Consider the following 16,998-nt stretch of genomic DNA (forward strand, 5'->3'; position numbering starts at 1 on the left):
GCATCCAGCAGGGGCAAGCTCACCTGAGTGGGGGATAGGGTGGTGGCACTGGACAGTGGCTCGCTGACTCGGGCTTCCAAGGGGGATGGCGCCGAGCCCTGGGACTCGTGGCTCGCAGGCTGCTCAGGGGATAAGGCATCACTGCTGTCCTCATCGAAGGAAGAGCTGTCCGCTACTTTCGGGTAATTCACCTGGCCCACTGAAAGCCAAAGCCATGGTGAGAGTCCACCTCCAGTGCCCGCGAATGGGAAGGGGGGTTGTCCCAGCAAGGTGCCCACTCTGGCCCCTCCTCACCCCCAGCGAGGCCGACGGGAGAAAGACCAGCAAAAGAGCTCCAGGAGAGCGCCTCTTCAGGACCCGCAAACAAAGGCAGGAAGAGTGCTGGCTACTAAGCTATCAAGTGCTCCCTTGCTTTCGACTTCACTGTGTCCAGTCCCCAAGGTCAAGCCCTACTTTCCCTCCCTCCCTGCCTCCCTCCAGCCTGCAGCCTCCTTCATCTCATCTGCTTCCCTGCTGTTAAACGCACTTGACTTCCATCCTATGGTGGCACAAAACTCTTCTCTTCCCCCAGAGGCTTGTGGACCCTGCAATGAGGGCTCCTCCCCGGGGCTGCCTCCACTTCCTAAAGGGCAGGCACAGGCTAAGGGCCTCCCGGAAAAGGTACACCTGCTTGCACAGGTGAAACAGGATCACTGAAGTACAGTGACCTCCCTTTAGTGGCCTGTGACTCCCAGAGACCCAAGACCTGGCAGCAGCGGCCACCAGAAGAAAAGCCCCCCTGCTGGCTAGAAATGCTCTGCCCCGTGGTCAAGGCCCCTGGCCGCCTCAAGTGCACGTGCTCCTGGGGCCAGGCTGTGAGGGAGAAGCAGGGGGAGCAGGGCCCTAGTGTGGAAACGCCAGGACACAAAAGGAAGGAGCAAGTAGGTATTTCACACGATTCACATCACAACCACCCCCCTCAGTGCCGCTGGGGGAAGAGGTTCTGCGCTGGTCTGCCGTTCACACGGGAGGGACTGAGGCAGCGGTCACAGCACGGAGGTGAGCTGTCGGGCATGTCTGGGGAAATCTGCTGTGGTGGAAAGACCACAGATGAGGAACAAGAACACACCAGTAACTCTCCCAGCAGACTCTTCCTCTCCGGGGCCACAGCCGGAGGCTCTCTGCTCCCCTGGGACCAGGGAAGGATGTGCCTGAGCTTGAAGCTCCGGAGCCCGGGATGCCCATCGCTGGGCTGGCTCCTACACCTCCTTTCGTCTGCCCTGGCGGGGGCCACATGTGCAGCACACGGGGGAAATGGAGCCCCGTTACTGTCGTGTACTTCAGGCCAGTCACACATCTAGATTCCTCCCACTTCCTCCCAGCAAGGAGACACGCCACGGGACAGCAGCCACACGACACCCAGCACCGGACGGCGGAATCCCGGACGGAGGAGCTTCGGCTCCACCCCCGGGGACAGTCCAAGCGGAGGGAGTGGCCGGCCACACCAGAGAAGCCCAATGACCAGTGTGGGCCAGGGTCCCTGCAGAGTGCATTCCTCTCCCTACGGTGGCCGGGTCTGGGCCAGGTGCAGGGTGTGGAGAGACAGAGTCCCCGCCCTCTGATTTTGGTCCAGTCGCCTCTGCTTGAGGGAAACACAGATGCTGAGGAGAGGCTCAGGGAGGACTTCTTGGAAGAGAGATCTTGCCATGAATCTTACAGATCAGCTGGGGGTGACCTAGGGGAGGGATGTGCGTGTGAGCACGCGAGTGGCAGCCGTGTGCTGGGAGTGGCCGTGGGGAGTGTGTGGGGAAGACAGCGGGAGGCCAGCCTCTGCAAAGCCCCTGTCAGGCCCCCACCTACAGCGGGCCTCAGGACTGCCTGGGCTCCCTCCCCACTCTCCACGGCCAGCTTTCTCCTCCTCCTCCACAGACCTGGCCTGAGTCTCTCCCCTCCCATCCTCCCATCTCCTCCTCTGACTCCTTCCTCTCAGCCACACACCTGCATCGATTTCTCCTCCCAGCCCACCCTCTCCCTCCCCCTTCCTTCTCCGCTCACTTCTTGAACAAACGGCCTGCCTTTGCTGTCAACGCTTCCTTGCCACCTACTCATTCCCCAAAACCCACAGGATCTGGCTTTGGCTGGCAAATGCTCCTTTCTCTCAAGTCACCACTGGTCACTACGTACCCCATCCTCAAACAAACTACGCCCTAACACGCCCACGGGCCGCTGCCCATGCTGTCCCCGTGCCCGGAGTGTCATGTACGCTCCCCATTTGGCAAAGGTGGACCCCAAATGTGCCGTACTGTCCGTGACCGCTCTCCGGGCCTCACCACCGTGCCCATCGCTGAGAGGACACCTTCTCAGCCGAGCTCGCACTGCACCTGACCCACCATCACCCCACGTCGTCCACGACAGCAGCCGCCCTTCTGTGAGGCTCCCCAGGCGCCAAAGACTGTGCGGGGCCCTTTATATCCATCACTGTGGACCTGAAAACTGTCCCACAAGCCAGGTGACTCAGCTACTATGTCACAGGACCGTGACCTTCTCACTACGCAGCGCTGGCACCTGACCAGGGGCCAGACTCAGAAATCACTTGTTCGTACATCAGTCTCCTCTCATTGTACTGAATTCTTTGAGGGCAGCGTCATATTTTGTTCATCTCTGTAAACTGCAGAACGTGACACAGGGCCGGGCACAATGCCGACTCTCAGGTTTCAGCTGGCTAGAGAGCCCAGAACTGACCGTCACCTAAACGCGGGCCTGAGATTAGGGGCTGTGTGGAATCTGGTGAGGGTTGGGCAGGAGAACACAGAGAGGAGGGGGGATGAATGCCAGGGCAAAGTGGTGAACTAAGAGGGTTACTGGCACCAATGGCAGAGGGGCTGCTGGGGCCCAGGGTGTGCAGCCCCCGGCACGCCGGCTGCCTCCGACCTTGTCAAACCACTGTCTGCGGTGCAGACGAGGCCCCGGAAACCAAAGTCTCCTCTGACCCAGGGCTCAGGGCCCAACTCAGCCTGGGGCCCTGCCAAAAAGATCTAACTGCTTGTAACGAAGGGAGCAGTTGCGCCCCCTCTCCCTGGTGGCACAGCTACCTTCCAGGGGCAGGAACGCACGGCCTTGCCCAGGACCGGGTCTTGGGCCCACTGTAGCCCAGGAGCCACATCGGTGCCAAAAGTTACCAAACTCTAAAGGAATCCGGTCCGAACACCTGCCCATGGCACACGAGGCCCTGGCACGTCCTGGACTCTGCCCACCTCCTACCTCCCGTCTCGATACCCCCTCCTCCAGCTCCACGCCCAGGCCGCTCCTCACCTTGCACAGCTCTCCCCTGGAGCCCGCGGCACCTCTCTCCCCAAATATACTTTAATTCCTACTCATCCTGCAGCCCCAGACTTGGCCGTCACCTCTTCTGGCACCACACCCTACTGTCAGGGCCTGGCTGGGGACCCTCCTCTGTGTGCCCAGCGTAGCCAGGGCTCTCTCCGGCACAGCTTCTGTCTCTGTCTTGCTGCTGCCTGTTGACCTGCCGGTGTCTGCTCCTAGGCCTGAGCTCCATAAGGGCGAGGGGCCTGCTCTGCTTTGTGGGGCTGCGGTCCTAGCACCTAGCACACCTCTTGGGTCAATCAGTATTTGCTGAGTGAAGTATCTGTGGAAAGTGCCACTCTCTGAGAGAGACTGCACTAAGAAAAAGAGACAGTAAGGCACAGATTTCTAATTCCTGGCATCCCCGTGGGTTTACACGCATCAGCCCTGACATCCAGCCACCCCGTGGGAGAGGACAAAGCCTCTGGGTATGCAGAGATGAAGGTGGACAGAGGTGCCTCTGTTGTTTAGTTACTCTGGTGTGACCCCTGAGGCCGCTGGCACTGCCCCAAGTTAACACAGCCTGTTTCTTGGTCCCTCACACTCTGCACCTCAGTTCCCAAGTCAAAGCCGGAATCAAACAGCAAGAAGCCCAGAGCCCCTCCTTCTGCGTCTGGCCTGCATGTCCACGCAGGGTGGCTGGGGCCTCCTCACCAATGATGGCTTCTTTCAGGCTGGACTCCACAGGCAGAATGTTCTTCTCAACCAGCTCCATAGGGCCCGGTCTCTGTGCAATCTTCTCGTTGAGGTCATCGGCCAATCTGGCTCTCTTCAGCTTCAGCTGCTTGGCCTGGAGGGAAGGCTCGGCCGAGGTCTCTGTCCGTGGGAGAGAATGGAGTGCAAGAGGATGTAGGAATGGACCTGGCTCTACCCTGGGAGCTCCAGAGCAACTCTCCTTCCCTCTGGGGAAGGAGCAGAAGCCATCAGGATGCAGAGAGTGTCCCAGGCAGAGAAGGGCGGCCCAGCCTGAAGTTCTACGTGGACACAAGAAGGGGCTGCAGACAGAGCACGGGCACACCCAGCAAAGCTCACCGGGCACAGGGGGCTACAAAGCCGAAAGCGCAGCAGACGATGAAGCGTGTGCCTCATCCTCCCTCAAGCTTTGTGGGTTACAAAGGCAATTCAGTCCCTGCTGAGTCTCAGTGTCTCTGTCAACACAGTGCGGTGCTTGGACTAAGAAAAGTTCCTATCCAACCCCAAAGTTGGTTCAAAACTGAACAGGGGCGCCTGGGTGGCTCAGTCGGTTGAGCGTCTAACTTGATTACGGCTCAAGTCATGATCCCAGGTCATGGGACCAAGCCCCAAGTTGGGCTCCATTCTGAGTGTGGAGCCTGCTTAAGATTTTCTCTCTGGGGGGCCCCCGCGTGGCTCAGTCGGTTGCATGTCTGGCTTTGGCTCCGGTCATGATCTCACAGTTTGTGAGTTCGAGCCCCACATCGGGCTCTATGCTGACAGCTCAGAGCCTGAAGCCTGTTTTGGATTCTGTGTCTCCCTCTCAGTCTGCCCCTCCCCTGCTCATGCTCTCTCTCAAAAATAAACATTAAAAAAAAATAAAAAATGAAAAGATTTTCTCTCTCTGGGGCACCTGGGAGACTCAGTTTGTTGTGTCTAACTCCAGCTTGGGTAATGATCTCGTGGTTCATGAGTTCAAGCCCCACAAGGGCTTGCTGCCAGTGTGGAGCCCGCTTCAGATCCTCTGTCCCCCTCTCTTTCTGACCCTCCCCCACTTGTGCTCTCTCAAAAATAAATTAAAAAAAAAAAAAAAGATTCTCTCTGGGGTGCCTGGGCGGCTCAGTCAGTTAAGCCTCTGACTCAATTTCGGCTCAGGTCATGATCTCATGGTTTGTGAATTTGACCCCTGCATTGAGCAGTGCAGAGCCTGCTTGGGATTCTCTCTCTCCTCACCTCTCTTCCCCCACTTGCTCTCTCTCAAAATAAACAAACTTAAAAAAAAAAAAAAAAGGACGCACTGGTTCTTTAAAAAAAAGATTCTCTCTCTCTTCCTCTGCCCCTCTCTAATGCTCCTGCACATGCGTGCACTCTCTCAAATAAATAAATAAATAAATACAGAACAACAACAAAAAAGAATTGAGTCACAGTGTTTTCAGCAGCCAGAATTGCTCCTTCACTAGAATGTGGAAAGAAGTGAGTGATGGGGTCAGGCGGAGCATACCTGCCATGGGCCCACTTGCGTCACAGAGGTCTGAGTGACTGCTGAATGAAGGCACGAGTGAATGAGTGGAGGAGAAGAGACAGTAACTGCATCTTTAAAAGATTCTGGAGAACAGGCTTCATACCAAGGGGAGACAAGATCCGGGGCCACCACACAGCCAGAGGAGAAAAGGGCAAGCCGGCATGAGAGAATGTGACTGCTGCTTTGGGAACTCTCAGAAGCAGCGGTGGCTACCACAGTCCTGCTGTTTTACCGTGCTAAGGCTCGGCTCACCCACTGTCGCCAGAAATGGGAGTGATAAGACAGAGGGAAAAAGACACGTGGGTGATGCATGGTGAAAACAGCGAGGGTAAGGGGAGGAAGCATTTCCAGCCTAACACACCTTCCAAAATATGCATCCTGACCAGCTCCGATCTCTCCGGCCGGGAACGAATCTTCCGTTTCAGATAGTCTTCTGTCTACAGAAAAAACACACCAAGAAGATCTCAAATCCAGGATACAAGTTATGGAATGGACAGAACCAAAAAGCAGCCATGGCTGCTGTGTCTGTGGTTGGTCACCTCTGTAGGCCCCCCTGATCTCAGCCTGGAGCCTGCAGGGTTCTGAGGCAAGGGGAGTTCTGGGGGAAGGGGCACATCCATTTCCAATGCACCTGCCCAGGGCACCACCCATCTATCCAGACTATTTGTCTCTCCGAGGCTGAACACTAATTTTTTCTTAAAAGTTTATTACTTGTACTATCATAAAAGTAATAACTATGTTCATCAAAGAAAATTTAGAAAATTAGAAAGTGAAACAATAATAAAAAATTTTAATCACCCACTTAGTATTTTGGGATATTTATTTCTTCCATTCTTCCAGGCAGAAGATGTCTAATTTTAAAGAGTTGTAATCATACTGAATATAATTTTATGCCTTGTTCAAAAAAAGGTAGCACTGTGTGATCTCATGAACATTTCCCACTCATTCTGAGTGGCTGCCATATGGAATACTAATTCTGATACATGGTGTCATAGCCCTAGTTCCCTAAAGTCCAGTGTCCTCATTTCGGCATTTCTGCAACTCCAGGTGAACGAAACCATTCCCTTAACAGTCTCTGAGCCAGCACATGCCTGGTGCTTGTGTTCTAATGTACAGGTGGCCCCAGATCCATCTGACTCCAGAGTCTATGCTCTTAACCTCTGCACCAGAATTTTTCAAACCATAGGTCAAGACCATTACCGGGTCAAAACCAGCACAGGGCAGGCTAAGACAACATAGGACAGGACAAGGTCGGCGAGAGCGGAAAATAAAAAACCAGAGCACACAGTGTGTGGTAAAGGTGAAGACTTGGTGCTCCGACTGGGCAGCCCTGTGCCAGCCCTGGGGTGATGCTGAGCTCTTCAGGAGACGGTTTAAAGTGGCTGTGGGCTCTGGGCCTATCGCTCTGCCCCATCTGCAGAGGGCAACAGTACTGCCATGGCTGCTGCAGGTGGCAGAACAGGTGTTGGACGCCACAAGTCTTCTTTTCTAAGCCACCTGAAGTTGGGAACAGTGGCCAAAGCCAAGGCAGAATACGGCACTAATTAAGAAAATATGTGGCATCCACAGGCCAAAGTTTGAGTCCCAGCTTTGCTACTTACTAGCTGTGTAACTTAGTTAACCTCTCTTAGCTGCATCTATGAAATGAAGACGAAGAGCACCTAACTCGTAAGAGCTGAGGTGAGCATCAACCACAAAATGATGTCGTGCTGCTTATAAAAGTACTCTGTAAAATAAGAGCTGTTCTAATCTGCTCCAATGAACTCCCTGCCTACTGAGAAGCAGTCCAGGTAATGGCACCAAGTCTTATTGCAAGTGGGATGGGGGCATGGGCAATGCCATCGCCCCCCCACCCCTGCTGTATTCTCCACTCTTCCCAGTAACTCCAACAGCACAGTTTGTTGCTGCTTTGTTCCCCGTGTCCATGACCTCATTCTTCCCGCTCACTCTAAGAATTACTCATAATTCTTGTTAGAAATTAAAAGAAAATAAAATAAAGACAGTAAGAAAGTCTTAGAGGTAAATATTTCAGTCTCTGAAAGAGTTGGGAGTCTTAAGGATCCATGGCCTATAGGGTCCTCTACTGGGAGGTTCTCTTTCCTTGCCTTTTTGTAAAAGAAAAAAGTGAAGGGGTAGAGGGGAAGCATGTTCTGGTGACTTCCCCATCTCTGCCCACACTGGGCAGAATATCCCCCTGAGGCCCCTGAGGGAACTGAAACTGAGGGGGGACAAGGCAGCAGGCCAGGTGCAGCAACATGAACTGGGGCTCAGACAGGGGCCCTGCTTCTGCCTCCACAGCCTTGAGTGGACACTGGCTGCTCTGGGCAACAGAGACCTTTTCTGTCCCTCGGAATCCCCATCCTGGAGAGGTGTGGGCAGGGCAGCCACAGACTCGGGAGGACCAGCCCTCAGCAAGCTTTTCCATGGCTGCTGTTCACGTTCTAACATCCACAAAAGGTGAAGTGGAATTAAAGACGGGGAAATACCAGCGGTCTCCAGAGCCACAAGAGGGAGGACTGCTAATCATCGTATACCCTTAAGTGCAGGAAAAGAGAAATTCTGATCCCGTTTTCAGATCGTGCCACAACGTGGCTGGGGTGGGGACAGAATAGAAAAAGGCAGCGCCTCCGGTCTAGAACGTCTAGAACGAGGTGAGGGCTGGCCCCAGGGCGCACTAGACTGGAAGGAATACAGAAGCAATACAATGGGCTCTGCAAATGCACTCTGGAGGCCCCTGGGGAAGAAAGGCCTTACCCTGGCCCGCTCCAAGCTCCTTCTCTGCTCATGAAACGCAGCTGGACTTTTCAAAGCTGTTGAGAAAAGAATCATAAAAGAATTACTTTTATGAAGCATCATGTGCACAGCTATAGTTTATGGTGGAGAAGGCATTTTAATTCAAGTTAATTTTAGAAATACTAATTCTTATCAGCGGAAGTGAAGAAGAACATGGCACCTGAGTAAGCACATATCTTTATGGTTCAGTTGCCCCATTAAAACAGTTCTGGTTACTTTATTCCTAACGAGAACAGTCACTACCTAAGCCTGGGCTGTATAAAGTGCAAAAATGGAATATAGCTTAAAAAAGTAACCTGGAGGGGCGCCTGAGTGGCTCAGTTGGTTGAGCATTCGACTGAGGCTCAGGCCATGATCTCATGATTCATGGGTTCGGGCCCCAAGTCGGGCTCTGTGCTGACAGCTCACAGCCTGGAGTCTGCTTTGGATTCTGTGTCTCCCTCCTCTCTCTACCCCTCCCCTGCTTGTGCTCTGTCTGTCTGTCTCCCTCTCTCTCTCTCTCTCTCTCTCTCTCTCTCTCTCTCTCGAAAATAAATAAATGTTAAAAAAAAAAAAAAAGTATCCTGGACCTGTTACCAGACTGTTAGCTGCACAATCCTTATTGATCAGTCAGTCTTCCAAGAATGCCTGCTGGGCCCCACCTCACTCTGGGAGGAGCACAGCTGCGTGTGGGGTCCACCTTACTCCTTCAACCTCATTGGGACTCACAAAGTGACCAAACTGAACAGGGCAGTTAAACCAGAAAGACCTAGGTCTCGTTGGGTGCCATTTCCTTTTTCACTTCAGCTAAAATGACCTTGAATTTCATCTCTAAGGACTAGAAGAATTTCACAGTGACTGTCTGGTTGACCCTGGTGCACACAGCCAGCAGCTGACAAGAAGGGCTCACTACAGGCCCTGTCGAGGACTCAACTGTGGTCTGAATCTACCACCACACAGCCCACAGCTCTCCACTCAGCAAACAAGACCAAACCAAGACCAAATCTCCTCAAATGTGGCATCATGAAGACGGTTTTATGTCAAACACTTGGCTATAAAGACTAATGAGGAATTGGGACACCCTGAGGGTAAGAGGATGAAAAGGCCTGACTCACTTCAAGTAGGGAACAATAGCAAGAGCAGAGAAATTTACAAGACCATGGTCAGTTTCACTTCTGCTGCCCTAGAATTTCAGAACAGCTGTGAAACTGTGTGTGGAGATAACTTTTGCTAGGCTGCTGGCTGTGGTAGGAGTGCAGGCATACAGAGAAGCTAAAAGTAGCAGGAGCACAGATATGACCCTATCCTGCCTGGGCCTTTGTGCTTCCTCCCCCCATCCTGCTCCTGGGGGCTGGGCCTCAGCAACAGCAGTCCCAGAAGAAAGATCTAAATGTCCCAGCAGTAGTTATTTAAAAAACAAAACTTTCTTAAATCTTAGGATAAAAAAGAATCATTAAAAAAAAAAAAAAAAAATCAGTTAAGAGCCTACCCTGTTTTCTAACAGCAGGGGGAGCTATAGATTTAACAAATAATCTCTAAGAAAAAAACAGCACAGGCTCCTTCCCCAACCTACCAGAGCATTCCAAGGCACTACCCAGGCTATCCCAGCTCTGATCTGGGGTAGTCTTGAGCAATTTAGTGGGTAAGCAGACAGCTCCTACACCTGCTTTCGTTGGGTAAAGCTGGTTCAACTTCAAACCCAGTCTCCAAAAGCCCTGACATGTAGAAATCTGGTACTGGGGTGTGATGGACCACTCTCAGAGGGCGTATCACAGGGATGAGACAATAAGTACAAAGAATCAAAGTGAAAACTCAGTGTCTGCCCCATCCCACCCCCAGCTTCCTCTCTTATTTCTCTCCATAGCACTCATCACCGAGTGACATTCTTTACAGTAACAGCACACATCTTTCTAACTTGTTTATTGTCAGCCTCCCACCATTAGGACAAGTTCCATCAGGGCATGTCTATTTCCTTTGTTTCTGACAGTATCCCCAGTGTCTAGATTGCCTAGCATGTAATTCATTCGATAAGTTAATGAATATTCTTGTAAGAAATGGAAACAAAGCATACAGTAGTGACAGGAAAGCTAGACGGGTCTGTGGTAGAACTCTAAGCTTTCACTTGAACAGCCAGAATTTTGGTTCTCATCTGGGTTTAAAACATAGAAGTCCTGGATAGAAAATCAAGGCGTCTGTGGTCTTTTCCTGTTCTACCTATCACTACCGGTGTGACACAGGGGACTCCTTCCCAGTTTTCCTTTTCTTCTTCTGGAGAGTGAGAATCTGCCTACCTCTCGGAACCCTTGTAAGAATCAAATAAAAGTGGGTGCTCTGAAGCCAGTGGTGCACACACACATTAACGTGAGGTGCTGCTGTCACCAAACCCAGTGATGTAGCTGAATCATGGGTTCAATTCCTACACACACCTGCTAGTTTTGGTATCACAGCCACAGATGATCTACCTAGAACCCTGGCTAGCCTGCTGCCTCAACAACTTACACTGGCCATCCCAAAGGGTAAGGCACAAATCCAATTTCTGGAAAAGTAACTCACAAAAGCACAGAATTTCTAGATGGAAGGGGAGTGCATCAAAGAATGGGGATAAGAAGCAGGAGAACTGGTTGTCATATACAGGACTTCCTGTTTGGTTAGGGAATCTTCACGTAATAGCAAAGGAGAGATGAATATTTATGGAGTGCCTACTTATGTGGCAGGCACTGTTCTAGATATTTTAAACATGTTATCTACTTTTATATTCCTAATGATTCATCCATGTGGTAGGTAACAATCCAATTTACAGATAAGGACAGGCTCCAGAGGGTAGGAAAGGCCAGCAAGTGACAAAGTGAGGTTATAGCTTCACTCTATCTCACCCTCAGGTCAGACTTCTTGCCATTCCTCTGGATAGATTTCTTAACTTCTTCAAAAAGTAGAGAAGGACGACCCTATTGGATGGGGAGGCAAGGAGGCTTCAATTACACACACTGCTCGGACATAGGGCTGAGTGCAGGCAATGTGGAAAGGTCAGCTCAACCACAGCACTGAGCATATACAGGTGTGAAGAAGGCGGAGAGGAGGGGTTCAAAGTGACCGCAGGCACAGAAAGCCACGGTTCAAAAGCTGGGGCTCACCGTGGAGCTCATGGCGCAGCCTTCAGCACTGACACTACAAAACAAGCGGGAGGGGTAATGAGAAGATCAGAGAAAGTCATTAGCTGCTCAGGGCCTGATCAAGAGAACCAGAAGTGAGGACCAAGAAAAGAATTCAAGACAATAATTACCAATCCCACAAAGACTATTTCATTTTGTTTTTATTTATTTATTTACTTTTAATCTTTATTTATTTTTGAAACAGGGAGAGACAGAGCATGAGCAGGGGAGGGGCAGAGAGAGAGGGAGACACAGAATCTGAAGCAGGCTCCAGGCTCTGAGCTGTCAACACCGAGCCTGACACAGGGCTCGAACCCACGGAGCATGAGATCATGACCTGGGCTGAAGTTGGACGCTTAACCAACTGAGCCACCGAGGCGCCCCAAAATGATTTTTCACTTTGTAACAACAACATCATAATCTCCCTGAATTCTCTTAACAACCCACGAGGTAGGGACCCTTCTTCCGATTTTATAGGTGATGAAACTAACACCACAGTTACAGGTCATTCATTCATACAGTGGCGGACCCCAACCCAGGTCTAGTTCTGTCTCCACTTTGTTCTTTTGTCTCAACCTCCTGACAAGTGTGCTGGTTTCTCCCAGTCCGTGAACACCCCACTCGCTCTGTGCTACTCCTTCCCCATTGCTAACTGCTCTCTGAGAGCAAGTTCAGCAACTTCAATAGGTACTTCCAACAGAAGGGAGCAATAGCCCCTCTTCCTCTGGGTTTTTATCAGGATTCCTGTGAGAGGCTCCTCGGGTCCGCCTGGGGAGAGACTGGAGGTGGGGCAGCCGGTGCTCTCACTGCAATGGGTCTGGGGTCGAGAAGGCATCCCAATGCGCATCCAGCCAGCTGTGCTATAAGCCACAGCCACGGGGGGGAAAGTGGTAAAAGAGACGCAGGGGTGATAAATGTACACCCTGGGCTTCCTTGATGTTGGAGTGAGCGGCAGCGTGGAGTCAAAATCACCTCAAAGCCCATAAATGGGACACGAGGAAATGCAGCAAAGCAGAAAACAGCTTTTAAAGTTTAGGCCTCTGCTTGTTGTGGAAAAACTCTGGAAGACTCAAAGTTGACCCATAAATGTGCGTCCAATGAGGAGGGCTGCGTTCATCCAGATGGAGGTCCAAGACCATCTCTCTCCTCCTTTCTGCCTTAGTGGCTTAGTCAGAAGAGCCAGGATATTATTCAGAAATTTCATTTCCCCAGAAACTCCTAGAAGTCCGTCTGTGAAAGAGAAGCCCCACAGAACTGACGCAAATCCCAAAACTGTGCATGTTGTCTGTAATATACGCGTCTGGGGTGGGAGGGCGGCTCTTGACGCTTCACTCCCACCCTCTGGGAGGTGGCTCCCCCCGGACACTCGTGCCGCTCTGCACGCACACAGGGGAGGGTGCACACATACTTGAAAGGAAAACTCAAATGAACAGAAATGGCTACGAGGTGTGACGCTCTTTGTCACAGTCTCAGTTCCAGCTGTGGGTCTCATCCCTGGCTGGCTGCAACCACCAGCTTAGACTCTGCCCCCTCTCTGGCACCCATTTTCTTTCTCCCCTTTCATGTTCTCTCCCTTAAATGAGGTCCCTGTGAACTAAAAAGAGAAAAACACTTTCAAGTTTTTAAGAAACATACTGCCATCAGCTTCCAAGGCAGAGTTCAATGCTCTGCTCACTGTGTCCACTGAGCTTTGTGGCTTACCATGCAGAAGTAAGGGGGTCAAGCCGTCATGATTTAATCTCATACTAGAGAGTGAGTAGGAGGATCCTTAAAAACCAACCTCTCACATTAATTTAGGACATTAAACCAGTGCTTTCCCATCACAGCCCCAAATTTACTTAAACATGTAGACAAGTGAAAGTCTTCTAGGATCCACAAAGCACTTCTGGAAATGCATCTCAGCAAGGAATGGCCGCAATTAGCCATCAAGACTCATCTCCTCGTTATCATTAAGGAATATTTATTAAGTACCTGGGTTGGAATGTGGCTTTATTAGGCGCTGACATAATAAAAACGATGGCTCCCATCCTCAATAAGATACTTTTGCCAGAAACTCTCCACCAGTTCTGCATTCAGAGAAACTCAAAGCTACGAACATGGTACAGCTAACAGAAGCCAATGGAGTCCTGCCATAGTCCAAGGAGGCCTGCCTTCAGGCAAGCTGCTGGATTTCCCTCTCCACTGTAGAAGTAGGAGTCACACACAGGGGGTGAACATAAGTGGGGGTTTTGTGGGAGGTGAGGGGATAAACATATAATAATAACCCAGGTGGGATGTTAGAAATATAGCAATCCATCCATCTATCCAATAAACAATTTTTAAAAATTTTTTTTAAATGTTTTATTTATTTTTGAGACAGAGAGGGACAGAGCATGAGCAGGGGAAGGGCAGAGAGAGATGGAGACACAGAATCTGAAGCAGGTTCCAGGCTCCGAGCTGTCAGCACAGAGCCCGATGCAGGCCTCGAACTCACGGACTGTGAGATCATAACCTGAGCCGAAGTCGGACGCTTAACCAACTGAGCCACCCAGGCGCCCCATATCCAATAAACAATTCTTAAGTAACTATTATGCCAGTTACTGAGGACAAGGATATACAGAATAGGGCTCCAGCCCTCAAAGGTAATTCATGGTCTGGTTAGAGAAAAGGACAGAAGAGGCAAAATTTAGCCCAAGGAAAGAGTGTATGAACTGTCCAGGTAGATTTCACAGAGAAAACCCGTACGAACAGAACAGAACAGAAACACCACAGGCAGACAAGGAAGGGAGTCGGAAAGTCATCCGAGGCTAAGGAAGAGCAAGAACATGAAGGTTTGAAGGAGCACGACAAGTTCAAGGGGCTACAAGTAGTTTGATTTGGTTGGACCAAGGAGGAGGTCATCTGGGGACAATGAGGCAGAGCCCAGCCCACAAAGACCTTTCATTTGCTACTGCAGGGACTTGTGCATCTGGGACATGGAACAGACATACTGTTCTCTACTCTTCCCGCTAAATACAACTAAAAACTCTGGATGTTATGTAAAAAACAAACATAAAGTAGGGGCGCCTGGCTGGCTCAGTCGGAGGAGCATGATCTGGATCTTAGGGTTGTGAGTTCAAGACCCCTGTTGGGGGCAGAGTTTACTTAATAAAAAAAAATTAAAACAAACAAACATACGTAGGTTCTGAAAGGTGAACAGAAGAAGGCAGACTGGCAAGGGACCTTGAGACCTGAAGAACGACACAGTGGTGAGTTCCCTGGGTTTCCTTTTTATCTCATACATTCTAGACTTGGAGCTGAAGAAGTCAACCATCTGTAAATGCCAATGGAGGCAAACAAAAAAGTCCCAACAAAACCTACTCTCATTGGCCAAAGGACCAGGGAAAGGGCAACCTAGGCAAACAGGAAACTTTTGGACAGGGGCACCTGGGTGGCTCAGTCAGTTGGGCATCTGACTTCAGCTCAGGTCATGATCTCGCAGTTTGTGAATTCAAGCCCCACATCGGGCTCTATGCTGACGGCTCGGAACTCGGAGCCTGCTTCGTATTCTGTGTCTCTGTCTCTCTCTGCCCCTCCCCCACTTGTGCTCTGTCTCTCTCTCTCAAAAATAAATGTAAAAAAAAAATTTTTTTTTAAATTAGAAAACTTTTAGACAATAATCGTTCTACTCCAGACTGACACCACAAAAAAACAGTGGCTTCACCCCTGACCAGAAAAGTCAAGTGGGGAGTCTAGACTCCCATCCTTGAAAAGGTTTGGGTTTTATTATAATAAAGCTCCCCAATACCCCTGCCCAGAGGCGTCAAAGAAGGCCAAGTAGAAAGCTGGGTCTTTCACTCCCACCAACCAGTAACAAATACCCTCCCCCCAACACACAAGAAATAAGTGGAGACAAAACAGGGAACCTGGACTTACACCCCCACCTCACAGAAATAAGACACCCCTCTGCATCCCTGCTGATGTCAGGAGAGGGCTGGTGAAAAGTCAGGACTTTCACCATGGCCCAGTGATAACAAGGTCAACCCTACCCATAAAAAAATCTAACATTCTGTCATCTAAGGCCTGGATGAAGAAGAAAAACGGTGGGTTGAAAAAGAACTTAAAGAAATAAATGGCTGTGGGGTGCCTGGGTGGCTCAGTTGGTTAAGCATCTGACTTGATTTTAGCTCAGGTCATGATTTCATGGTTGTGAGATTGAGCCCTGCAGTGGGCTCCACGCTAGACGTGGAGACAGTTAAGATTCCCCCTCTCCCTCTCCGCCTCTTGGGTGTATGCACTCTCTCTCTTGAAGGAGGGAAGGGGAATGGAGGGGAGGGGAGGGAAGGAAAGGCTGAAAACTTCCCAAATTTGTCAAGAGACATAATTCTACAGATTCAAAGTCTTAGCAAATCTCAAACCCAAATAAATTCATGCCAGGATATGACACAATTAAACTTTTGAAAATGAAAGAAAAAACTTGAAAGCAGCCAGAGGGAAAACAATATGAACGACAGTAAATTTCTTATCAGAAACCATGGAGGCCAGAGAGAAGGGGCATGATATTTTTCCTGTGCTATTAAGAATTGTATGCCTGGGTGGCTCATTCAGTTAAGCATCTGACTCTTGATTTTGGCTCAGGTCATGATCTCACAGTTTGTGAGATCAAGCCCCACACTGGGCTCTCCAATGACAGCAAGGAGCCTGCCTGGGATTCTCCCCCTTCCCCCCCCACCCCCATCTCAAAAACAAACAAACAAAGAATTGTATCCAGAGATCCATATGTAGTCACATTAGCCAAGAAAGCCACATAATCAGACCTGCATGGAGGGGAGTGGGAGGGGTGGTATTTCTAACTTAATGTTTTATATTAAAAAATAAAATAAGCAGAAATGCGGCTGGTAATTGGCACATATTCATTTCAACTCCCCCATGTCTACATTCACATGCTCCCCTTCCCTGTGTCCCCTTTTACTTCTGAATTTATCAAACCTACCAAAACACTGAAAGAACAAATAATGAACAGCCCTATAACTCTGACCTAGATCCACCAGTTATCTTTCAGCCATATTTGTTCTCTCTCTCTCACATGCATGGGTACAGACACACACAATTTTTGTTTACAGAATCACTTGAAAGTTGCAGATATCAATCAAGACATTTCAGCCCCAAATTCTTGGGAATTTCCTGAGAATAAAGACATTCTCCTACATAACAAAAATACCTTTATCACACCTAAGAAAATTAACACTGATTCAATATAATTTACAGTCCGTATTTGAATTTGCTCAGTTGCCCCCCCAAAATGTCTTTTATAGCTGTTTAGATTTCCCCCCTCAATCCAAGATTTAATTGGGAGTCATGCACTACATTTGGCTGCTGTCCCTTCAGTCACAATCTAGAACAATACTCTTGCCTTTTTCGTTTTTCATGACACTGACCTAAGTATCTAAGCCAGTTGTCTTGCCAAAAGAATGTCCTATATTCTGAGTTTGTTTCCTCATGATTAGATTTATGTTAAATACTTCTGGCAAGGAAACTATACAGTTGATGTATACTTCTTAATATCAGGAGACATGTAAGGCC

General features: G+C 49.9%; 1 protein-coding gene across 3 annotated transcripts in view; it reads right to left on the minus strand.

The window, feature by feature from the left end:
* MRTFA (myocardin related transcription factor A) overlaps positions 1–16,998 on the minus strand; it is a 101,337-nt gene that overhangs the window by 11,359 nt on the left and 72,980 nt on the right. For all 3 annotated transcript variants that reach the window (XM_047066807.1, XM_047066806.1, XM_047066808.1), the window contains 4 exons: positions 8,291–8,346; positions 5,898–5,973; positions 3,997–4,158; positions 24–199 (listed from right to left, as the gene is read on the minus strand). In XM_047066807.1, the coding sequence (XP_046922763.1) occupies positions 24–199; positions 3,997–4,158; positions 5,898–5,973; positions 8,291–8,346 (470 nt within the window). The remainder of the gene's footprint in view (positions 1–23; positions 200–3,996; positions 4,159–5,897; positions 5,974–8,290; positions 8,347–16,998) is intronic.

The sequence above is a fragment of the Lynx rufus genome, unplaced genomic scaffold (genome assembly GCF_022079265.1).
Source record: "Lynx rufus isolate CCGP_SWC_20201006 ecotype Redwood Valley unplaced genomic scaffold, mLynRuf1.p SCAF_7, whole genome shotgun sequence".
Lineage (NCBI taxonomy): Eukaryota > Metazoa > Chordata > Mammalia > Carnivora > Felidae > Lynx > Lynx rufus.